The sequence below is a fragment of the Ornithodoros turicata genome, chromosome 2, assembly GCF_037126465.1.
Source record: "Ornithodoros turicata isolate Travis chromosome 2, ASM3712646v1, whole genome shotgun sequence".
Classification (NCBI taxonomy): domain Eukaryota; kingdom Metazoa; phylum Arthropoda; class Arachnida; order Ixodida; family Argasidae; genus Ornithodoros; species Ornithodoros turicata.
Window position 1 is genome coordinate 79229191 of NC_088202.1, and position 26415 is coordinate 79255605.

Consider the following 26415-nt stretch of genomic DNA (forward strand, 5'->3'; position numbering starts at 1 on the left):
TCATTACGTCGGTGGAAGAAGCAAAGGCGCGTAAGAAGACAGTGGTGGCTGCATTTCTTGATGTTAAACACGCTTACGACACCGTCAGCCACGCCTGCGTTCTGCATCCCCTCACCCAAGCCGGCCTACCCTTCAGAGCTCTCTGAGACTTCCTCCATGGCAGGCAACTATTTGTTCGCACCCGTCAAGGGGATACGGAGCATGTGTCGATGACTCATGGAGTCCCACAGGCAGGGTTGTTTGGATTCAATCCACATGGATTTTATCCGGTGGATTTTTTTGGATTTTATCCGCACAATTTTATCCGGATTTTTTAGAGATTTTCTCCAGATGTGATGAAAGACAATATGAATTCAGCGTCACACGGAAAACTCCTGGTTTATTTTCTTGTAGTGTTGGCTGGCTGTTTGCACAAGCTCAGGTACGCGCAACATTAGCTTTTAAAGGTACTGTAAAGCAGTAGACAAGCATGATATGCCGGTGATGTGTCTAGAGACTCTGTTGCTTCTAAATACCATATGCATAACCACACGACCGACAACGCGCTATAAATATTTTTAATTTGCCATGAAAGATGCGGCATAGTGGAGCGGTGCGACGCCTGGTGTCAAACAACCCCCTGTACAGCGGGCAACACTGAAAATTGATATTACACAATATGACATCGGAACTTCGTTATTTTAGTAACCATATTATTAGTTTTTATGTTTACCTATGCATTCTGAAACCCCTGTTAACAGTTTAACCTGTTAACCCCTGTTTTTGCGAAGTAACCCAATGCTGGCCGCTCTTCGATGGGGGCTCTCCCTACTTCTCTGCTGCGCCTGCGCGCTCCTTTTGTTCGCGGCCTCTTTCGAACGAACAAACTCTCTCTGTGAACCTCGGTGAACAAACAAGTCCCGACGCTGTCTGGCTTCTTGAACATCTGACACATTTTTTTCAACGGCTCAGCATTTCATTTCAATTCGCTTATCCGTTTATCCTCAGATGTAGATCGTTGTGTGGATTGCAGGGGCGGATTTTGTGGTGGATTGTTATGGCGGGCCCAGTGTTACACGCATGCAATGTGGTTGCCGCCGTATGTGTCAGAAGTACGGATTCATTTCGAATACCTAGTACAGTGTTGCCCGTAATCTTTAATTGTAATTTTCTAATTAATTGTTTCGTCGATTGGAATGAAACTTGCACAGTTTTTGTCCTGGTGGCTTGGACTATCGAATAGCCACACTAAATGACATTTGATCGGTGCTGCTTTACAGTACCTTTAACTTTTTTAACTTTGTAACTTTTGAACTTAACTTTTTAGCTTATAACTTTTCAGATTTAACTTTTTCCCGTTCTCTTCTACTTCTGCCCATTCAGGGAGAGACTTTCTTCCGCTTCCTGGAGGCACTGTAACTGAAGTGCGCCGACGCCAGCTAATCCAGGCGTGTAGAATTCACACTATTCAACCCCGCGTGCATGGAACTCCACTTTTCGGAAAACATTAGAAACTGATACAATGTTGCTGGGTCAGGCAATTCCGTAAACAGAAACTGTGAGAGGTCATCCGATATCAACAACAGCAAAGCACATTTGTTTTTACTCTGTGTCACATTTCTAGCCTTGTATGTATTCTCCAAAAATATCCAGATTTCCTATCCGGGCTTTATCCAAAAAAAGCCCACTGGAGAGGGTCTTTTTAAAAATATACGTATTTTTTTTTCAACCCTGCCCACAGGGGAGCGTTTTGAGTACAATTCTGTTTAACGTGGCCATGGCGGGTCTTCGGGGCTGCATTGGAAAGAAACTGTCAACTTCGATCTACGCGGATGACACCTGCATTTGGACCAGCGGCAAATCCCGTCCGGCCATCCAGCGGCGCCTGCAACACGCTTTGAACACTATTGAGCACTACCTCGCAACGGCCGGCGTCGACATCTCGACTGAAAAGTCCGTAGTACTCCCGTTTACGACAAGGAACATGCGTCCCTTCCCTCTTTCAGTTGCTGGTGTACAGCTGAGGAGTGCATCCTTTCATCGTTTCCTAGGTGTCACGGTAGACGCCAGACTCTCTTGAGTGAAGCACATAGCGAGCTTGGAAAGCAAGGTCCACCGGTGGATTGCGGTGACCAGGCAACTGGCAGGCATGAAGTGGGGCAGTGCCATGGCGTCGATTTTGGCCGTCCACCGAGCTTTGGTTCGCGGGTCACTTGCATACAGCTTGCCTGTGTTGAATGGCCATCCACCTTCTTCAGTACATAAGCTTCAGTGCCTCCTGGCGCGCAGTCTTCGAGTGTGCTTGGGAGTCCCTCGGGCGGCAGAGACCCATATGGTCATTGCTGAGGCTATGGAAGCCCCGCTTGAAGTTCTTCGCTACGGGGAGACGTGTCGGCAGTACCTTCGCCTCCTAGCTCACCATCGGCGGCATCCGCTAGTTATGAAGCTCCGAAGACGCAAGCAGAGCAGCGTACACACATGTGTCTCTCAACTGAAGACTACAGTATACCTGACTTTGTGGTGTCACCCTCAGCCCCCAGCATTCCTCCTTTGACTTTTCCGACACCCTGCATCTCCCTGTCGGTGCCTGGGCTAACAGGGAAGAAAGGCAACGTTGCTGCATACGTGACGAAGCAGCTCACTCTCGATATGATGAGCCCGTGTTATGAGACTTCCACCGCAGTTTTCACGGACGGCTCAACCACGAGGGGAACTTCGTCGTCTGGCTTTGTCATTCCCTCCGAGTCAATTTCAGATGGCCATCATCTCTCACATAAAACATCGATCGTCAACATGCGCTGAGCTTTATGCTATTCTTTTCGCCCTGCGGAAACTTACTGACAGCCCCGTTCGCTCCTGGGTCGTTTTTACGGATTCCAGATCTGCGCTGCAGTGTGTGTCAACTATGGGACTTTGCGGTTTCCTCTGTCCTATGGTCATTGAAATTCTGCAAGTATATAAGAAAGCAAGCGCACAGGGCCACTCTATCGTCTTCCAGTGGATCCCGCGTCATGTGGCCATCAGTGGAAACGAGGACGCAGATCGAACAGCCGCAGGCGCGCACCAGTACACCCGGCGTGTCCCCATCATCTTGTCTCGGAGGGATCGCAGTTACCTCGTCTCAAGCCTCACTGACCCCATTATGCAGTCTCAATGGCAACGTTACATCACCACCCACTCTCTGCTTTACTCCGTTGACTCCACATTGTCCCTTACTCTCCCCCGCCGAATGCCGCGTTGCTTTACCACAGTCTTCCACCGCATGAGACTTAGTGTGGGGTTCACACCGGCTTTCCAACACCTCCTCGGTGTCGGCGCGTCCAGCCTCTGTTCCACGTGTGGTGTGAGCGGTGACCTCCATCACGTCCTCCTGGTCTGCGGACAGTACGATCGCGAGCGCGCCCTCATGGAAACGCCAGTTCGACTTAGCCAAAATTCTCGGGCCATGGTCGGACCCCTCACATCTGATGCAAGGCCTACGAGCTGTTGCTCAGTTCCTCTCCAGCACTGGACTAATGGACGAACTCTAATAGGACACCTTTCCATCATCATCACTTTCTCATCCCTTCCACAAGCGCAATGGGGCAGTGTACCGCAATAACGGCGGAGAATGACCCACCACATCATCATCCCATTTATGTGTGTGTGTGTGTCCCTGATGTCTTCCTGTTGTCTGCTCGTGCAGTGCACAGACGGAGGACACGTTGGCTTAGCTTGAACTATAGCAACGTTGGAAGGGACGACTACAGTTGCGAAGACTTCTCCTTGTAACAGCAAATGAAATGGAAAAGATGGGAATTTATAACAGACGTTATAGGAGCTGTTTACTGTGAAGACGGCTGCATGGCGTGGAGATGTCTGCATTGAAGCACCGCATTTCCCGTGAATAACCGCCGATATCCGTGTGGAAGTTGTCCACTAATAGATGATAATAAATTATAACAGTTATAAAAATATTACAGTTTACTGAAATCGGAGCATTGGGTAACATAAAAAGTCCGTATTTTGCTTCCGAACCCACATTTCGAAGGTCGCCCTGCCGGCGCTCAACAGGAAGTACGTCACGGAAAATCTCAAGCACCCGAGCGCTTGTCGTCTGGTTCAAAGCCCCCATTTCAAAACGCGTGCGCGGGAAAGGGCTCGGGGTCTCGCACTCCCGGGTGCGCGAATGGTGCTTGTGCCGCGTTAAGTGAGTGGAGTCTGAAACACTCGCGCTCCGGGGCGGTTACTTAACGCAACCAATATAACTGGGACGGTCTCACGAATGTTAACGTCAGTTTTTACATAACCGATTTAGTGAAGAGGTGCATTGTAAGCCAGCAAACGGATTTCACGTCCTCAGCTGTACCGTGCACTCTCGTTCGAGACTTCTTTAGTAGGCAGGTTTAGAAAGGGTAGCTGTCGCAACGAGTTCAAGCACCGACGAAACCTGAGCTGCCTACACTTCCTACATTGAAGAAATGTTGGGCTTCGCAATATCGCGGACCTAAATACGGGAAACTCGCAAAAATAAAGCACATTAAGAAGACGTCTCTCGAGGAGCTTTTTAGTTCATTATGGTCAAATCTCCATCGCCAGTAGGAAACGTCGGTCTCTGCCAGCCTATTCAGGAGGTGCGAAATGCTGGTGTGCAACCGCTCGACCGGTCGACGCTACACGTCGTGGACGTCGATGTACTTCGCTACATCACACACGTCTGAAACTTTTCAATAGAGGGAAGAAGAGGTGGCGTTCCGAATGGGTCGACACCAACAGGTTCAATGCGTGCACGCGACGGAACCTACGTGCACGCTGCGGCTGTAGGATAATCTCCTAAATTGCAGGCGACTTCCATGGCTACAAGCAAGGAAAAAAATGTTGTCTGACGGTCTTGCCCGGCCTTTTGATTCCAGACAAAGAGGGAAGGTTGTGCAGGGTTGTGTGTGTTTGCAACAGCGTACACTTATGTCTGATATGTACGTGCCTCTCAACTCACCTGAGTTTCCGAGCCCCGATTGCTGCTGACATCCGACGTCGTAGACAAGGAGCCAATCTTCGAAGAAGCTCTTTCCTTGAAGTCAAGCTTTTCAGAGACGATTTTGACTGCACCGCCACCCGCCTTGTGCTTGACGTTGTCTAGAGATCCAACCTTGGATTGCGCCTTTTGCTTGAATTCCAATTTCTGCGTCTCCACCTTGAAATGTACGTGGGAAAAGGAAATACAGTGCAAGATATTCTCCTTTTAACGTCGCAGACAGGTTATGGCAACTCGAATTAGCGTGAGGTGATACACTTTATTTATGTAGCTCGTAAACGGTAAAAAAGAAAAAAAGAACGGTCCGATTGACAGCTAACAAGGAGTAGTGGGAGAAGGCTTCTGATGATGCTACTGAAGAATTTCCTCAACGTTCGTGCAAGCTAGCTGGAGTGCCAACAACAGCGTCGGTGATGGCGTCCAGCAATACCAACATACGATTTCATTAAAGACATCATATACAAGGTGCTTCACAAAACATGTCATTCAGACTTTATAAAAAAACGGGGTGACGGAAAAATACGGGGTAAACGGCATTTGTGTGGCAACTAAATTTGCCACTTTGCAAACATATTTTCATTTGATTTTCATTAAAAGGAATTGAATTTCTTTAATTGAACTCCAAAATTTTCCAAGTCAACCTCAGTTTTTTTTGTTTGTTTTTTACAGAATTAGAGAGCCCGTAGCGAACTTAGTCACATCCACCAAGAAATCCGCTCGATATTGCAAATGGAACTGCCCCAAAAAAGGCCCGAAATTGAGGCTTCAAAGTTTCGGGTATTCAACGGCGCACCAAATCAGTCGCAAAGATGCGCGGAGAGAAGGACATGCTCCTGCCCCCATGAAGCTAGAACAATTTATCGTCGGACCGGCGTGCAGCACAAGACGCGCCGATAACAAGGCGGGTGACATTCCACCAAACGTTGATAAGCGAGAAAAAAAAAAGAATGATTCCGCCTCCTTTTTCCCGCCCTCTCTTTTTTTTTTTTTTTTTGACATTCTATCTTTCATTGGGGCAGGAGCATGTCCTCCTCTCCGCGCATCTTTGCGACTGATTTGGTGCGCCGCCGAAACTTTGAAGCCGCAGTTTCGGGACTTTATTTGCGCAGTTCCATTTGCAATGTCGAGCGGATTTCTTGGTGGATCGGACTAAGTTCGCTACGGCCTCTCTAATTCAGTAAACAAAAAAAAAAAAAAAAAAACTAAGGTTGACTTGGGACATTTTGGAGTTCAATTAAAGAAATTCGATTTCTTTTAATTAAAATCAAATGAAAATATTTTTGAAAGGTGGCAAATTTAGTTGCCACACAAATGCCGTTTACCCCGTATTTTCCGTCGCCCCGCTTTTTTTATAAAGTCCGAATGACACGTTTTGTGAAACACCCTGTATACAGGGTGTCCCAGAAAACGTGTCATTGAATTATAATAAAAAAAACTACGCCACCTAGAATCATGCGGTCAACAGCATTTGTTCTTATTAGGTTTTTGCCACCTCCTAATGTGAATGTCATGTACTCAAAGTTTAATTATGTAAATATTTGCGGCCTGAACTCGGAAATTTGCCAAGTAAAGGTCACTTTTTTACCCCACCAATATGAAGAGCGTGCCGAATTCACTCAAATTCATGATAATTCACAGTGATATTCACGAGCTATCCCATCGGGAAAAATAGCCGAATATCATGCTTTTCGGAGCACCGGACCATGGCGCGCGATGACTTTATGAGCGCAATCGCTCTCAGTGCGAGGAAAGAAGGTTCCGAAGCCAACCCACCGAGTGATAGTAGAAAAAGTAACAGTTCCTAAAATTGGGAGAGGGAAAGCATTATCCCAGTGATAATCGGGCGTGATAAGCCGTGCCTGTTTTATCTCTTTCTGCGATGTCGGGAGGGCTGGGTTTCCAACCTCCTTTCGTCGGACTGACAAAGATTGTGCTGAAAAATTCATCGTGCGCTATTCTGTGCGACCTCCGTAGAGCATGATGTTCGGCTACTTTTTCCGATGGGATACCTCCTGAATATCCCTGTCAATTATCATTAATTTGACTAAATTAGACACGCTCTTCACACTGGTGGGGTAAAAAAGTGACCTTTACTAGGCAAATTTCCGACTTAAGGTCGCAAAAATTTACATAATTAAACTTACGTTACACGACATTCAAATGAGGAGGTGGCAAAAACCCAGTAAGAACAAATGCCATTGACCTCATGACTCTAGGTGGTGTAGTTTTTTTTATTATAATTCAATGACACGTTTTCTGGGACACCCTGTATCTAGAGAGATACACCGTAGTTTCGGGTTTCGAGGCAAGGTAAATAAAGATGCTCTAAAGTTACCAACAGGTGGCAATCATGTTCACATTTCATAGTCGTTTTCAGCACGACTATTTAAACCAGTAAGGAAACTACATGCTTAGAGGCCGGTCCACAGTTTTACCATTTCAGCACGAAGTGTCCAGCCGTGAAAGAAATTTCGTTTTCGATGTGAAAATGGTAAGGGCAGTCACACCATGTCTATGCTCTGTGGCGCGTCAAGTCGCTAAGTCGCTGTGTGGTAGGTTTTCAATCATTGAACGTAAATTCTACACTCATTCTAACACCTTTCTTCATTCTACACTCATTTTCAGCTCTACGACGTAAGGTTGAACGTCAGCGTGAAGCTCATCAGGGAAGCACTTGCTTATATAAACACAGGAACCATGTACCACGAGATTCGGATACCTCTATAGTTGCGTATTATCCACAGGGAGCGTGTTCGTACCCCCGGTAGAACGTTTGCCTTCGAAACCAGGTTCGATACCCATTCCAGATAGATAATTTTTCTGAAGGTGAAGAGCGAGGTGGACGAAGGCACGGTGCAATACACTCAGGAGCTGACAAGACCCCAGCCAAAGAATGGTTTCCACGTAACATATGGTAACACATCCTGTAACACCAGCGCTTCCTAGCCGTTTTTCTTGGAAACCGTCTAGATGTAAATTTTCCTACTTAATCCACTAATTAGCCCATGAGACGATGACATAGTTCTGTGGCGCAAACAGGTGTTAAGGAGGATATTCTACTTCCAATATGAAAAGCACATTCAAATGGCATTAAATGATGCAAAGTAGCGTGCATTAAACATGCCAGGTAGATCTACGTTATGCATCTTGATCATGCAGAACAGAAATAGACTGCAGAAAAGTAGACTTACTTTAGTTTGGCTTACCTTGAGTACTCCACCGGCTGGCTTATGGTCGACATTGTCTAGGGAGCCAACCTTAGGTTGGGCTTTGAAATCTAGCTTCTGGGAGAGAATCTTCTTGTCACCCCCACCAGGCTTGTGCGATGCGTTATCCAAGGAGCCAACTTTCGGCGCTGCCCGCCATTCCAGTTTCTGCGTTTGAACCTGAAACAGCCGTTCTCCGTCATACCCACGTCGGCTCACACGTAAAGAGAGAGAGAGAGAAAAAAACGCACACAACAATGATGTTTCCTTTCCGTGTCTCTTGGGCCTTACGACACCCAGTTAATTTATGGTCAGTAATGAATGAAACTAGCCCACGTCTTGGTCATCTTGCTGTCTCCAGGTCACCTTCCACTGCACCATTAGGGATCAATCACTAGCCTGTACACCAGACAGAAATTTGAGCTGGAATCCAAGTGGGTCCACTTGAAAAACAAAACGGTTCCATTTTATTTTTCAAGTGGATCCACTTGTTTTTCAAATCCATCCACTTGGGATTCCAGCTCAAATTCCTGCCTGGGACAGCCGCCGCTTTGTGCCTTAGCCCTTGGGCTTACAAATGCGAATAACCTAAATCGAACACACACCATCTTACGGACTTGCATATCTTAAGACTCCTATCGTTCTGCGGATAGCCTACTCTGTACCTTTACCATGGTTCCTGTACCGTTTCACACGACGGCCCGCAGTCGCACCAGTATCGAACTTAATGACAGTGTCGGTCTCAAAGTGTTCCGTATAGGAATGTGTACCGCCTCTAGCGGCTGTTTTGCCAGACTTTTGCTAGACTTTTGCTAGACCAAGGCACACCATTTTTGTGTACCCTTTCCAACGAGTTTCTTCAATCGACCCTAATCGAATGGCTGGTTCTTCCGCTTTCCGACGTTAATGGACTAAAGTGTCTCGAGATTCACATCTAGTTTTTTTTTCTTATTCTTAGTGACCAAAATACAAAACAGCACGTATATTGTTACTGGTATTGTTATTGCTATACAATAGAACATATTATTGCACCGTTCTATAGGTGGCTGGTCGCTGTGCCCTGAGGGCACTAAGCCTCGCGACTTCCATTTTTGCGATGCCATCTTTCTTCATCATCCATATTTCTTCACGAATGTTCCTCCAAGTGATTCGAGATCACCGTTAGCCGTTGCACGCCCCCTCATCTTGTAGATGATGTCCCCTTACCCCGTCGTTACTTTCCTATTTAGGTCAGTTTTCACCATACCCAAATTCGCCGAAAGCTGTTGTATCCGTAAGTCATTTAGTCACTGAGATACCTAGCTGCGTTCGCCGAACTGGTATTCGGTTAGATTCGAGTGTGACCCCTAGAACTTGCTGAGATGTCAACTCAAGCGACCAGTGCCAGCTTTATTACAAATTTCATGTTTCGAGAGGAGGGTGGCCTGTCTATCTAGCTTCGCAACTCATAGTAGTGTAGTTTTTCCACACATTTATCGGACATAGGAAAGCATAGAATAGAACATAGGAAAGAGCAACCTTTGGTTCTATGGTCGCGCTTAAGGTCTTTTCTTTTTATCAGTGCATTGTGGGCAGGACAGGGACCTGGTGGCAATATACGTCACGAGTAAAGCAGATATCTTAAACAGAGCCTTCTGACAAAGCTGCACAAAGAGTGTTAATCATCACGGCACCATCCGGGCATTGTTTTCGATTACAGAGAACGTAAGTATTATCTTGAATCTTGTTTACCCTATTAAGGTCCACCACAACTTCCACCGTGCTTTGATACAGTTTGTATACGTATATTTATGAAGATCCCCCTTTACACCCTTTATCTATAGGAATAAACATATTGGCACCCTGCGTTTCATTATACTGTTGTTTATGTGGTAGGGTTTTACTATAGGGGGCACACACTTGCAACTTTGTGGCCTTACCTTGACCTCACCACCCTTCGGTCGGTGCTTAATGTTATCCAAAGACCCAATCTTCGACCGTACGTTCTTTAAGTCTGGGCGAGGCGCTTGTCCAACAGGGGCTTTGATAGGTGGCAGTTCTGGAAGTAAATGAGAACCCGTTATAGAAACAGCACCGCAGACATGACGACATGGATAATACGTCTAATGAAGAATTCATGACTTTCATGGCCGAGTACTCACGTTTTTATGGGTGCTATATTTATACCGGGCATGATGCTGGCGAACATTTTTAATGCCGAATGCATTCTGACGCTACTTAACTCTCTCTTTTTTTTTTCGATTTTTCTTATCGACTTACCCAAATACGCGTGGTAACGCCGGAGCAATGGCGGCGCCATCTGCATGCAAGGCCATCCACTACACTCTTAAAAATGAACTTCACCGCATAGCACGCTCCTAGCCAACCATTATCTCGAATGATATCGTTATCTGCCCTGATTTGTTGAAAACGGGAGGCGTACGCCTTTTTTGAGACAATTATGAACACCATAAGTGTCACAAAAAAGGCGTACGCCCCCGTTTTCAACAAATCAGGGCAGATAACGATATCATTCGAGATAATGGTTGGCTAGGAGCGTGCTATGCGGTGAAGTTCATTTTTAAGAGTGTACTGGACATTGAAACATAGAACAAATCTTCATGTCCCGAGCAGCTCAAGCTCCTTTGATATTTGATTTTGATGTCAAATGCCACGAAGCTGCGTACGGGGTGCTGCGCACGTGAATATCAATAGATCTGAAGTATGCCTCTCTTCCTTCAATCCACCGGGGTGCTAATGTCATTGATCATGTGCTAAATCATTTTCATAAATAAGTGCTGATAAATGCGTAAACGAATATTTGTTTTAGTATTTGTTTTTGGAGTCTAGGATGACACCCAGGAATCCATGGTGTGCTACCTGCCTAAGAGGCGTATCGCCAAGGAAGAGCTGATACCGATGCATATGCTTCCGAGTAAAAGCCAACTTGTCCTGGAAGAAACATATCGATCACCTCGACACAAAGGCACACCAGTCGATTTCCGGCATTCGCCACTTTGCTGGGCCCAAGTGGGGAATGAATGAGAAGTCTCTTCTGGCCATCCACAAAGCCCTAGTCCGAGGAACTCTGCTATATAGCCTACCAGTCTTGCACGGAATTTCACAGACGCAAGAACAACGACTGCGGTGTATTCTAGCACGGAGCTTAAGGGTATGTCCTTGCGTCCCGAGAGCTGGGGAAACGCGGATGGTGATAGCAGAAGCCCGCGAAATACCCATTGAAGTCATACGGCAGAGGGAGACCATTCGCCATTACTTGCGCCTCAGAGCTCACCACCGCCGCCATCCACTAATAGCAAAAGTTTGTCACCGGAAGCAAAGTATTGCATACAACTGTTTCATGGAAGTGAAACCTAAGGTTCCCCGGCTTTTTGCAAAATCAGTGGGGTCCACGACGCCTCCGTGGTCACTTCCAGTACCATTGATCGCATTGTCAATTCCTGGTCTTAACGTCAAACGAAACCAAGTGCCTACATCAGTTCTGAAACAGCTTGCAGCGGATATGATGCATAGTCGATATACTAATCACACTACAGTTTTCACTGACGGATCCACCAGTCATGAATGTTCATCGTCTGCATTTGTTATTGCAACTGACGGTGTGTCGCATGGATACCATCTCTCACACCGCACATCATCAACGTCGGCTGAGCTATATGTTATCCTGTTGTTTCTGCGTAAGACGTCGTGTCACGATCCGCGGACCTGGGTCGTCTACTCAGATTCAAAGGCTGCTCTTCAATGTATAGCCAACATGGGGATACGTGGACCGCTCGCCCCAGTTGTCACTGATATAGTCTATCAAATTCAGAGTCTAAGCGATCACAGTCATCATATATCCCTGCAGTGGGTCCCGGGTCACTGTGGTTGGAGCGGAAACGAAGAGGCCAACAGGGCGGCAACGGCTGCTCAACACAGTGTCGGACGGTTGTACCAATAGTGTTATCAAGAGGAGACACGAGATCACTTCTGAATGAGCTCATTCAGCCACTAGCTCGCCGGCAGTGCAGTCGGGACATCACTAGCTCGTCTCTCATGTATTCGGTGGATCCAACTTTGTCCTTCTCAGTTCCAGACCGTTTACCACGCTTTACGTCCCTCCTGCGCAGGCTTCGTCTCAATGTAGCCTTCACTCTCCAATTCAAGTACCGGATCGGATACTGTGACAGCAGCGTATGCTCCAAATGTGGCGTCGTAGCGAACATTGAGCACGCCCTAATAGAATGTAAGCTCTACGAAACGGAGAGGCGGCAACTCCGTGCTCAGCTGAGTGGTACTAGCCGACAGACGTTCAACGTGGCTGCAATTCTTGGCCCATGTCAGAGGCATGTGTAACACCGTCGATGTCTTCTGATGTTCTTGGAGTTCCTCTTGTCTACCGGTTTGCTCCAGATGCTGTAGGGTCCTCCCCTGCATATCAAGGACCATTGGCGCTTCTTTCATGTGTTTCTTTCATCACCTTCCTTTTGTGCGACGTAGCGCTGAGCAGCCAGTGAAGGGGAGTTCAAGTGTTGTACTTGCACATAACTTCAATTTCATATCTCACATCTCATGTTTCGCGTGTAATGGGGTAGTGTACTGCTCTCCAGCGGTGAATCACCCCAGGCCATAGTCATGATCTATTTGTTGTTGTTGTTGTTGTTTTTAAAATAAAAATGAAATTACCAGGTCCTATCTCCTTTCTTCGAAACCGACTGACAATGTCGATAGAAGGGTTATGTCACTTTTGTCAATGCATCCCTGCTGTCCATGGAGCCAACAGAGGTGAACGAACTGGTTCGGTTCCTCACGATAGCTTCGTTTGCTTGGTCGTCCTATCCCTATGCACCTTAGGCCGCCCTATCCCAACATGGCTTACATCACATGCTTTGCGCACGGGCTCTACCAAGTTTATGACAAGATCAGAACTGATTACACTATATGTTTATATTCCCAGTGAAGGTCTTCCTCAAGTATCCCTTAAACACCAACAGCCAGACGTTGCTCTACCATTCCAGGCCATGAATACCCGACGGGAAGCAATACGATACTTTACTTCGCTGTCCAATGTATCATGAGTAGTTCCTCACTGAACGAAGCTGCTTTCATTATAACTGCATAGCCGGCTTTCTTCAGGAAGACAGTTGAGGCTGATATCCGCTTTCTTAACGCATATTTCACTGATTGTGGTCTTGGATAGCATATAGCAGCTGGAGCGACTAGACGACACTATCTACTGCACTTTCAAAGTGATGGAAGGCGTATACGTCGAGCACTTGAGGCCGTCCTTCAAACTATTTGTGGTGCAGAAAGTGTGCAACAAGTAAACAACGTCCTCGAAAGAGATTCTGGTTTCCAGACCGCTGCCTTCCTTGCATTTGTTTATGGTGACTCTTTGACTCGACTGTCCCAGACGATATGCTTCGTAAATACGTTTGTTCGTACAAGCGCACACCGGTAGCTTCGATCGCCTATATTATTCTCTGCGCAGTGTACGAAATCATTCTGAGCGACAGGAAGCAGAACTTTACGTCCGAACAATTATAAATGCTGCTGGTTACTTCTGCTTTTATGCATTCAAGAAGGAGACAGCTGACAGTCTCCAAGACCTCACGTCCCCTATCGAGTTGCTGTGGCTCTTAGTCTCTTGTATGATTGCTGTCGTAATTGAGTTTGAGGATGGATTACCATGATGCCTGTAGTTACTTCTATTGGAAAATACAGACTTTTGATGTTGCACGAAATTTCCGTTGTACGAACAAGTGGAGTGGGACATGGTTATTCAAAAAAGAAAGGAAGGATAGGTTAGTCAGGCGTCAAGCCTAGGTAAATCAAAGCATGGCTTGCAAACTAAGCTCGATCATCTCATTTTGTGTCAGCTATTAGAAGATGTGGATACGACTGCAGGGGAACGATCTAGCGCATCCTATTTGCAGAACGACACGTCAGATTACTGCTTCTCAGATAGCTATATTGCTAGTGCCTTTGTCTGGAAAATACGTGCGTTTTTTAGTCTTTTAACTGCCTTTTTAGGCGCCTCAACACAATTTTTTTTAAGTTAAACACACCCTAAACACAGTTTTTTTAGCCTAAATTCGCCTAAGCCACATTTAGCCACAGTGAGCCCTAAACACAGTTTTTTAGTGCCTAAAAATCCGCTCTCTGGTTATGTCATAGCTCATGTCAGACGTGGTGTGTATCCAGAACTGATCACCAAGAGTATTCTACAATCCCCATGTTGGTCACAGAAGACATCAACACAGGCAGTCTTAACGAAAAACAAAAAACAAAAACAAGTGGTTCGTTCATTTATTATGTGCAATCGACGTTGGGGAGGGGAGGAGTATACAACAAAGTATGTACTAGATTTGGGACACTATTTTGGTGTCTCCTTTGCAACGAACGTAATAAGACTTTGCTGCAAGAGCTTCGTAACTACTTACTTTAGTAAGCTGTATGGACATCCATAAGCATTTGCATTTCACTGTTCGGGTAACTTGTTGCAAATAACCGTTACCGTACCTATAAGCTACTTTTGTGGCAGCATATAGCTGAACTCGTCACCAGTTTGAGTTCCAGCAATTCTTGAGGAACCAGTTCCTCTCTTAGGTAACATTGGAACTTGGGGGTTCCTTTTTTTTAAATTAGCGCGCCGGTTGCGTGCACGGTCACTCTGAAACCGTCAACCCTCTGCCCCTCCCCCATTTTTTTTTTATTTTGCTATAGCCGTGACGATGCCCACTTGAGTGCGGCCAACAACGGCAAGCTACTTCGATCCCCCCCCCCCCCCCCGTTGTCGGGGGAGAGCGGGGAGAAATCGGGTTTAACCCGAATCGGTCGGAAGCTGATTCCGGGGCAAACAATCCTGGCGGAACCGGGTTTAATCCGAACAAATGAAACTCTCGTTACTGTAAAACACAATAAACCGTGTTGTACACCTATTGTGACATCAATTACATCAATTACATACAAATTATGAATTAATTATACAGAGGTGAAGAGCTAAAGCGAGCACACTTTATAAATAACGCACCAGGAAGACAGGACGGAGAGACCAAACAGAAGAACTGCGTCTTTGGTCTGCCCGTCCTGTCTTCCCCCTGCATTTTTCATCAAGTATGACTTTGCAACTGTACCCCGTTTCTCCCCTCTAGTAAGCATTGCATATTACGTAGCAACCATTACTTCATGTTTCCAACTTGTTGATAACTTGGTTACAGCTTCCACACAGTACTTTAACTCGTAACGAGTTCCCTTTGCCGAGTAACGCCCTCAATTCTGAATATACGGAAACAACCAAATAGTCGTGTTTCACAGCAAACTAGCCCTTTGGGATATAGCTGAAGCACTATAACAAAGTTGTCTTACTCTTTTGCTCGGAACCTGGTGTCTTTGCGGCAGTCTTAGAAGGCGAGGTAACGCCGTTTTTCGAAGGAACGCTCTTCTTTGGGGAGGAACTGCTTTTTTCCAGCCCCTTCTTTGGCGACGTTGGACCCTGCGTTGAACAATAAGATCCGAGAACTTTGGCAACGTGAACACGTGGCACTAAGCATGAAACATGGTATACTTCCTTCAACTTTTGCGAATATCTCGTTTTTTTTTTTTATCCGATTACCGCAGTTACGGCTGAATTCTCGGAAACACTTAAAGATGCCGTAAAACAGTTGAGGCGCACCCTCATGAAATCAGTTCATTCAATAACGTAACCCCTTAGGACTCTAACATTACAACTCTCATCTTAATCACACTCAGTTTTTTTTACAAAAAATCAAAATTGAAACCTGTGGGCAACATTGTGCTGAAGTAGACACCAACTTCGCATTGTCCGTCAAGTACGGCGGCAAACCTACATCGCATGCGGAAGCACTGGGCACAAAACAGGGACGTCTACGACGTGTAGCGCGGAAACCAAACTCACAACAACAACAAAGTTCTGGAAGCATGGTGTTCTGGAAGCATTGTTGGAAGCAAAAATACGGGTTGTCTCACACCAGGCGTCGCCGTAACCGATTTTACCGCAATTTCGACAACAGGTTAAATGTTTTTTTAGAGTGACATGTCACGCGTGTGCTATGTTGCACGGCATTTATAGGCGGGAAGTTCTTAGACGACACCATACACTCTTAGAAATGAACTTCGCCGCATAGCACGCTCCTAGCCAACCATAATCACGAGTGATATCGTTATCTGCCCTGATTTGCTGAAAACGGGAGGCGTACGCCTTTTTGTGACAATTATGAACAGCATAAGCGTCACAAAAAAGGCGTACGCCTCCCTCTTTCGACAAATCAGGGCAGATAACGATATCATTCGAGATGATGGTTGGCTAGCAGCGTGCTATGCGGTGAAGTTCATTTTTAAGAGTGTAGATGTGCTCATTGCTTTACGGTACCTTGAAACGTGGTACAAATGGTGATGGTAATTCATGACATTCACCCGTCACGAGACAACTATGATCATGAACGACGACGCAGTGGTCGGTCTCTGGATTAATTGTGTCACCCGAGAGGTCTTTAAAGATACCGCGCAATGCGGTACTGGTGCACTCTCTGAAGATTCATCTATTTGATAGCATGAGCCCTCAATACTATTACGATACAATTTTTGTCCCAGTTGGACTCGTAGTTTTTTTTTAGAAAACTGGAATTGAAAAGTACAGGCAACACTATGTCGAAGTGCTCAGCAAATGCGCATTGCTCTCAATTATAGAGAAGAAAACTACATCGCGTGTATGAACAACATTGGGTCTAAAATAAAGGAAGTTGGCTACGTTTCGGCTACATAGCCATGAGGAGCACCAAGTCAGTCGGGAACGTAGATCACTGTTGCTTAAGGAACTGGGGATTTTTGCCACTAGAGTCGCCCCGAGCCGTTTTACTTCAGTGCCCTGTATTAAAAGGGAGTCTGGCCATTTATGTGACCTGCATATACATGAGGCTCCAGCTACTTTTTGAGGTATCTAGCGAATCACAGGTCGGAATACAGTTCTCTATTATTGCAAGCCATCCAGTACTTATAGCTCACTCTTATTTACTGAGTGCCACTATTTTGGAGAAACTGGATTGATTTGGACTGAAACGGATATCACTGGTGACAGACCAAAACGACGGATTTTGCGCCCACTTTTATCAAGGCCTTCAGCATGGAGAGAGGCATGTTGGGAAGACTAGAACTGCAAAAATGGTCGCTGGGAGAAGTGATTGGCCAGGGAAGCTGCAGAACCGCTTCTTTGTAACAGGCGGCTGCTGGTATGAACCTATAAATCACGTAACCTAAGTAGATGGAATCGAAAATGCGCAAAGATGCATGTATAAATAAAATTCAATGATATAATGCAAGATCCTACACATCAGGGGCGTCTTTCTTGCTATTTTCTTGGAATCTCGGTCTTAAGTATAGGCCTAACGTTAGCGACGAGACATTTCATTTTCGCGTAAATAATGGTGGCGGAACGAAAGTTGAAACCGATTCTGCAGATCGATACAAGAGGATATATTCTAACAGAACTAAATTAGAGTAGTTTATGGAAAACGTGTCACGAAATATCCGCTTCGCCGTTCCAAGCACGCACCATCCTCCATTTTGGAGAAATTTTTGTTTTCATGGCGGTCCTCATGGAAAACGGCAACCAAAATGTGCCCAAGTTTGATTGACAGGTTGAGCCCCTCTTTTTAGGCTCCTCCTAATGGCCAGACTCCCTTTTAATGCACTGCACTGTTTCGCCTCAAGCAGGGTGGATGATTGGGCTTGTTGGTGTAACGTACTGAACACGAGTGCAAACAACTATAGACAAGGACGAAAGTAGACAACACAGCGATAACTTCCAACATCTGTTTAGTGAAACGACTGCACCAAGGGTTGGTGACCCCCTGCAAGCTCCATAGCGGCGACCTGCATTATTTAGATAAGCAATTTCCTTTCCGTATAGGTAAACGGAAGGTGAGCTAACGCACGTATAACCCAACTCTTGTATCCTCATCGCCTCGATTATCTCACGCGTAAGGGCGTCAAGCTGTTAGGGTTATCTCACAAGGTAAAGGGAGCATAATGTAAATGCCAAAAACAAGAGAGAAGGATGGGTAGGTCGTCATTGCGGTAGGTGCGAGTGTGAAGCGGTTCTGAATAATTGTGCGGTTATCGGAAGAAGAGGCAACCAGATTACACGTGAGATAATCTAGGCTATGAGTATAGAAGATTTGGGCGGTAAGTGCGTTAGCTCACCTTCCGTTCACTTATGGTAGCGGGAAAAGACCTATCTAAATAATGCAGGTCGCTGCTAGGGAGCTAGCAGGGGGTCGCCAACCTTTGCTGCAGTCATTCTATAATAATTTCGTTGTTGTTTCAGTAAACAGGTGTTGGAAGTTAGCACTGTGTTGTCTACTTTCGTCCTTGCCTACACTCTTAAAAATGAGTTTCACCACATAGACGCTCCTAGCCAACCATCATCACGAATGACAACGTTCTCGCCCCTGATTTGTTGAAAACGGGGGGCGGAGCCTATTTTGTAACCATTACGCAGCCTAGGAGCGTGCTATGTTGTGAAACTCATTTTTAAGATTGTAGTTGTTTGCGCTCGTGTTCAGTATGTCTGACCCGGTCTGACCTCATTTTTTGCTAGCAAATTAAAAATATTCAGCGTTCTCTGTCACGTTTCTGATTTGTTCCACTTGGTTTGCAAGCCACATTAAGCTACGCCGTCAACATAAACTCTATGTCTGCTGCTTTATGGTATATTTAACGAAATCTCAGCGCACGGCACACCGTAGTTAACGTCCTTCGCAGAAGACGGCGATTCTAAGCAGCTTGTACCCCGTCGCCAAGCTGCGGGCGACCGGGATCGAACCCGCAAACTTGAGAGTCAGTAAGCGGACACGCATGGCACAAGTTCTCAAATAGGATGTGGTAACCTTTTCGCCCCTTAGTCCTTTCCCTAGCTTACAATTTGTATGCATAGTTTGGATGAAATGGCCATCTGCATGGCCCTCACATAGATTAAAAACAAGTCAGGTAATGTGTCTCCACTCTTTACTACTGTCCGACAAGAAGCGTGATTGGTGACGGATGGCTCTGGGCGTGATTTATAGGTCACACGTGCCGGCAATCCAGCCCAGTTCGTCCACTCAGCTGCCACGTTAGTTTTTCTTGTTTTCGCTTGCTTGTGTAGTCGCGATAAAAGGCGAACGTGGACGAGGACATACGCTGCCATCTGTTCTGTGGGTTTCTGTGCTCGAACAAACCGCACGAGTGAAATATGTAGGTAATCGTAGCTGAGAGAGAGAGAGAGAGAGAAATACATGATGACGATGATATGGGAACCGTAGCTGAACATGCTAGTAGACTCTGCGAAATTAAGGAAAGAAGTTTTTTTTTTTTTTCCTAATGAAAGTGGGCTGCGTTCTACGTATACGTATAGTTTCCTATATTTACACGCATATTACTCGTATATTTACTTTAAACCACACGATCCTGAGTTACGAAGCGGGTATGCTTTATTGGAAACACTGTCGCGCCTGAAGTTCTTGATTGTCAAAGGGTGATGGTCAGATAAACCACGCATAATCTTTATTTACTGCTTTTTTTAAATGAGAGTATAGCGGTAAGTCAGCAAGAGGCAAGCTCGACAGGAAGTGGGTGACACAACCTTTACAGTCAGCCTTTGCGTGGGTACTTAGTACATGTCTGGCAACATTCGCGAGAACACTTCTTTACACTATGTTTTTCCCACATTCGACGTGGTCCACCGAGGTCGATATAGCGATAATGTTGTTGATCGTACTCCAATATTACGTTGTTTGCATGTGTGGTATAATATGCTTACATTTATTGCTAGTATATGCAGGACGTACGGCACATACTAACCATTTAGGGTTCGACCAATCACGCATTTCAAGATATTCATGTGCATACAGTGTGTATGATGATGATTATTAATTTCCACTGGAAGAAAAGAAGTTGCATTTGCTCACCTTGGAGTTGGCATCTTGACCAGCAGGGGAATCTGTCGAGGAGACAAGAATGGGAGTTAATTTTGCAAGAAATGAATAGCAATGTGTTCATTTTCTCTGGCAGAAATTGCTACCTAATTAAAGACAATAGTAAAAGACAAGAAAAAGAAACGCATATGAATAAGTTTAAGGACCATGCACTCAGTCTAGTCGGAAACACGTCATACAACTAACTCGGTGTTCAGGGGCGAAACGCAGTTCAGCTAAGCCTCATCGATGCCATCATTTTCCTGTTGCTCAGTGTAGAGGTTTCCCGATCCGAAGCGGCTGAGTATCTCTCTTGTCAACGGCAAGCGTAAGCGAAACGAAAAAAGAAACAGGACCAATTTCTCTCGCAACAAGCAGAAGGCGCACCCCTGTGCGCCTACTGAAGCAACAGCTCTTTCAGCTTCGTTGTGCACATCCCAACTGCCATTTAAACGCAATTTAAAGACAGAGTGAAAACACTATAGCGACGATGAGAAAAGCATGTGAAAACACCTGAGCTGTAGCGCACGTCTTCGTCTCAAATTACACGCACTTTTCACTCGAGCCAAATTTGCAACCTGAGGCCTTGAGTATGTATTATGTATGCCCACCACGTGCCGGTGGTAATAAGCGGAGAGAGCGTTTAGTGACAGTTTGGCCTCCTTCCTGTACGAGGAAGTCTGTATCATAGAGAGCGAATTTATGCTTCTGAAAGCTATTTGTTGAATTGCTTCATCCGGATTATATCATTCTGAGGAAAAACAAAACAGAAAAGAAACAAGCCTTCATCTTTGGGCATTGCGCCGAACGCGTTTGCATGCTGTAGCTTTAGAGGATAATCGTTGCCGGTAAATTTTGGCAACACCATTTTTGAAAACATAGTCTCGCGATCATGCGGTGGTGGCACTATCACGCAGTGTCACGTGGCCATATAAACCTAGGGCAATTAGGACCAGGCAGGTTTGGCTGGAGGCGGACCTACATAGCACCTAAAAATGTCTGTTTCGTGATATTTCCATCATTCCAAACGGCAGCTGTGCCTTTAGTTAGGTCGCTACTCTGCAAATGGATATAAAAGGGTTGGCATCCTGAGTAACTAGATTGGATCGAAAGTGTCGCGATGGCCCTGCATCTACAGTTGAGGAGAGGCCGTTCCATTACGGGAATTGGATTACAAATTCGCTCGGAACGCTTTATTTCCAATGTGCATCTCAGATTCTAGCTACTCTGGACAGGACCTTGTGTTGCGCCTATAAATCACCTCGCGCGTTCAGCAGGTACATGAGTTACCATCCAAGCTTCCGGCGTTACACCTGCCACTACATTTTCCTGCATACAATGTGCGCCTTTTTGTAAGAAAGGAGTAGGGGAGTAACACCCTAGTCACACGGACAGATATAGTTACACTAGCACTTCGTGTCATTCGTGCGGAGTCACAGGCGAGGTGGTACATGATGACGAAAATGATTAAAACCCTGAAATAATTAAAACTCTGAATTGGAGATCATGTGTGTCCCATCTGTTCCCCGGTCTCGGGTTTTATGAGTTTAGTAAAATGAAGTGTGGAAAGTGAATGTCTACTGGAGTTATAAGTGTGCACACTCGTGACCAGCATAACGTGCACATTTCGCACTGTTCACTTAAGGCGTGACCTCGATACAAACAAATAAAAAAAAGATTAACATAAAGCAGCCGCGCTAGCTTTAGGTTGTTTTGGTCCTATATTTTAGGCGTGTGCTTACTTGACCCGAGTGCAGTGTAATATATCGATGATATAAAAGAACTGCTCTTGTTCACAGCCTGCTGTATATAGCGTGCAACCTGCGAGGGCCGTGTGCGTTGGTACCCTTGTGGGGCGAGTTGAACCAAGGCCTGATTGATTAAACGACGTGACGTAGTCATAAAGAATCCGCCAATTACGATCGTGCTTTCGGTGACCGTAGCTATGGAGACGAGACTGCATGAGCAGCCACTGGTAGCCGCAGCACAGTGTGTTTGATTTGCTGAAGCAGACGATATCCTGACCGTAAGTGTCCAGGTGACGAAGGAATGGAAGGATCAGGCTTCTGTATCTAGGTGATGGTGGTTGAACGCATACCATAGTTGAACCACAGCCTCGCATATTGTTCAACTATGGTATCGCCACCTAGATACCGGCAAGGGTAAACGACATGGCGCGGTAACCAGCGCGATTTTCCCGTCGCGCGACCCATAGCTCTTGTCGCGCGAAGGGCCTGCGACGCTGCTCTCTTTGTTTTCGCGGCGACGTCGCAAGCAATGTCGGTCGAAAATAATGAATGCATTATGGATGAAGACCGTGCGCCGATTTGTGACGTCTCCAGAAGAGATTACGAAAATAAAAAACGAAATTATAAAAAAAAAACAAAAAGCGGTGACGAAGACGATGACAAAATAGACGAAACGCTTAAAACGAAAAAGAAACTGAAGTGGGGATGCGCGTACCATTGTGCGCAGTCATGCTGCCCATTACGCCACCTACAGACATGTTTCTTTTGTCAGTGTTGAATACGTACACCCCCACTTTCGGTCGGTACAAGATGTGCTTTTGTAATGCGGGGGTACTCCACATGTCATTATATTTAGTTGTTTCGTGCATGTTTATCACGGGTGTGTTAGCAGGCGTACGACCAGCACATCTGGGTACTGTGTGCGCAACATCGCGTTGTTCTTGCGCCTTATGGTTCGGGACCCGAAAAGCCACCTCGTCGCGCTTGATGCGACGTTGCCGTGCGCGACGATTGCTCTCAAAAATCGCTGCATGTAGTTCAGCCCTTAAAGCTTCCTCTCTCTCTTTCAACGCGGAGGCCACGAGGAGGCTATGGTTGAACACGGCAAGTAACGTCATGCGCATCACAGCGCGAATGGTGACGTCGAGGGACGTCAGGAGAGAGCATTTTTTTCGTGTTCTCACTACGAGAAGCTTGGCGCTCTGTCTGCTGGTTGACGAGACTCTTCGGGGCATTCCCTCGGTCCGCTCTCTTTCTAGTGTATTCTGTGAACCCTACATGCAGTGAGCGCAGATTTCCCCTCATTTCAATCTTTCTAAAGCTCATTACCGTTAACTTTTAATTATCACAATGTCAGAAGCGTCCGGGAATCAAAGTAATGCGAAAAAACTGCCACGACAACGGCGAAAACCAGCAGATGATAAACGAGGAGGCGTGGGTTGGCCATGTCACCTCATTGGCCAAGAGACCATCGGTCGCGCGAGCTCTCGATGCCCACTTGAGTGCGACCAACAATGGCAAGCTACTTCGACACCCCCCTCTGTCTCGCAAACGCCGCAGAACGGCGTGGAAAGTTCGGCATGTTAAACTTTTTGGCTCGTCCTCTCCCCTCTGAGAACGCAGGATATGCGTGTCTGTTTGCACCACCCGCAAGCGACGTCGCGTCGGGCGTGATCGAGTGGGAACTGGGTATTATGGTATCGTTGAGGCGTCGAACATTGCACGAACTCCAAACCGTCCTTTTTCTCCTTATTTATATGTCACAGTCAGCATGGCCGAGTCCGCTACACACAAAAACAGAAAGACAGGACTTCTACATGAATGAAAAGGCAATTCTTAGCAAAAGGCAATGAAAGGCTATTCTACATGAATGAAAAAACAAAAACACAATAATAATAATATTAATAATAATAAATACGAAGAAATTCTGCCGCACACTCTAATATTATATCCGTGCGTACAGCTTTAACGTATCGCTATTGCCACCCTTTCCGATTGACACCTTTATGCAGTGTAGCACAGCGTAGTGGAAGTGACATTTAATGTGATAGACTGCACTCGGCGAAAGTAAAACTGTAAATTTACTCGTGCATATTTCCAACACATTAGTGTTTTCAGTCCCCATTTAATCAGCGTGAAGTGTCAATCGTTTCAATACCTTTCAAATAACGTTGAAATGTCCACTGTCACAGATTGTAAGAGGAGGGGTAATTTTAGCGTGGTCTAGCTCGCAGTCTGAGTACGCAGGGAGAAGTGTACGAATCGAAATCTACATTTGCAACAGGAACAACGACAGATACATGATGACGACGACATGAAGTGTTTCACTGAAGGAGTTGCGGTACCTTATCCATTACGTGTAGGTTATTATATGAGTGAGATAATAAACTGGGCGCACGCACACACACACTCGGACACTTAACAAATGAGGCATACCATGTTGACCCACAGCATCGTGCGGATACATACACGTAAGGCACAACGGCTGCTGGCATCTACAGTAGACAACAATAACAACAACAAAAACTTTATTTCATGATGATAATTGAGGAGTTTAATTGCCAGGGGCGATACTTTACCCCATTACAATTATGACATGACCTTATAGAATCGCAGCAAGGCTGAGCGGCTTCCTCTGGATGTTGGTCAACTGAACAGGAAATATTTGTATCTCCCATTTTGTGTAAGGCACAGTTTCTAAGCACGTGCTCAATATTCGCCACCGCACCGCGGTTGGAGCCTAAGCCTGTGTCGGTGTATCAGAGTTTCTGTTTGAATCGTGGAGTGAAGGCTGCATTAAGGCGACTTCTGTGCAAAGAGGAGGCATGGTGCATGGTAGCGTGGCGAACGGTCTCGAACATAAAATATCAGAGCGGGATCGACGTAATACATCAGACAAGAATGCCCTCCTGTGACCTTGGGAGCGACTGTTCCGGAACTGAAATGCAATCCCTGCGCCTCTGTAAGCCTCTTCATTCCCGTTCAACCCACAGTGGTACCGGACCCACTGCAGGGATGTACAGCATCCTTCGTCACGCTGAACTTGATAGAAGGTATACGTTACCAGTGGAGCTATAGCGAGCCACTAATGCCAGTGCTTCCTATGCACTGCTGCGCAGCATTTGAGTCCGTGTGTACACCCAGACCCGCGAGTTCCAGTGCGATGCATTCCGCAGAAACAAGAGCGTACCGCCCTGCCAATTTTGATGAGGTACGGTGTGAGAGACTGTGCCCATGGGACACTCAGTCTATATTTGCGCATAATTATATCATGCTCTTATAATTACTGTGTATTGAGATTCCACCGTGCGTAAGTGAAAGCATAATTATGAATGGATAATGTGACTTGATAAACTATAAGCGAAGTTCGCATGACTTAATACCAAAAGCGAGGAACACGGGGTCTAACAGTTTGGGGCCAAGTGTGACAGGCCAAAAAATAATCAACAAAATCGGATTTGAATATTTCATTAGTTCGAGAGACCAACGCGGAAAACTAAGCTGCAGCACGGCGCTTACTAAGTGACTTTACGAAATTTAAATATATATATATATATATTACTCTTTTCTGCTATTTCCATTATATGTGCGGCGGAGCTTCAGATACTACAGATGGAATTCCGGATCCAGAGCTTCAGAATGAGTAGTACTTTTTTAGTTACTTCTGCACGTCACTGGAACAAGCCATCACAAAAAAAAAAAAAAAAAAAAAAAAGATCCTCCTCAAGTATTCCTTCGCCGTGCCTGGTGCTATTTGTACGGGTTTCGTATTATTTCTGAGCATTGAAATTATGACCCTATCTATTGTCGCTCATTTATTTGAAGTCCGCGAAGCTTGAAAAGTTTATAACGCGTTATTCTAATCCCGTGAGAATTTCGACGAACGAAAAGCATTTCAAAGCTTGTGGTTTTCCTCTTTGCAAAACGGTGGGAGTACTTTCCTCCAAGAGCAAAGAATGGAGATGGAACCAAAAATGGAATGTATGGTGGCGGCAGTGCGGTCGACTTCCTCTTCCCTCATAATAAAGCATTACCTAAAAAGTGAACTCGAGACGGAGCAAAGGCACATTACGTGGAACTCAGAGATAGCCCTTTGCAACGATCGAGTCCCCTTCTCCGGTCGGCATTTGCACGATAACTGTCAAATATGTAACGAAAAAACAAATTGAGGAAAATACGAAAAACAGACCTGTTTTTGCGGACGTCTTGGACGTCAGCACAACACCACATTACAACACATTACACCACGGACAACAGCAACTAAAATGCGAGCACGACATACCAAGAGGCACCGGAAGCTGATAAGGAGACTTCGTAATCAATACAGAAGATTCTTTAACATCTCTTTCTGAGAAAACATCTTTCTCACACCGCTCACGAACTTTAACCACAATAAGTGTTTTTCTATAGGATAGTAAGTTGTCTTAGTGTGTGTATTTTGAGGAATTTCGAGCAGTTTTTATTGAAAATGTCCTTATGCCAAGATGCCCAACGTGATACTTTGGAGGAGCATATTA

General features: G+C 45.7%; 1 protein-coding gene across 3 annotated transcripts in view; it reads right to left on the minus strand.

The window, feature by feature from the left end:
* Window positions 1–26415, minus strand: part of LOC135385603 (microtubule-associated protein 4-like) — a 73454-nt gene that overhangs the window by 4292 nt on the left and 42747 nt on the right. For 2 of the 3 annotated variants that reach the window (XM_064615027.1, XM_064615026.1), the window contains exons 3-7: window positions 20145–20176; window positions 15547–15673; window positions 10119–10237; window positions 8185–8379; window positions 4955–5152 (exon numbers count right to left, since the gene is read on the minus strand). In XM_064615027.1, coding sequence (XP_064471097.1) covers window positions 4955–5152; window positions 8185–8379; window positions 10119–10237; window positions 15547–15673; window positions 20145–20176 — 671 coding nt within the window. The remainder of the gene's footprint in view (window positions 1–4954; window positions 5153–8184; window positions 8380–10118; window positions 10238–15546; window positions 15674–20144; window positions 20177–26415) is intronic. The other variant, XM_064615028.1, reaches the window with a different exon arrangement.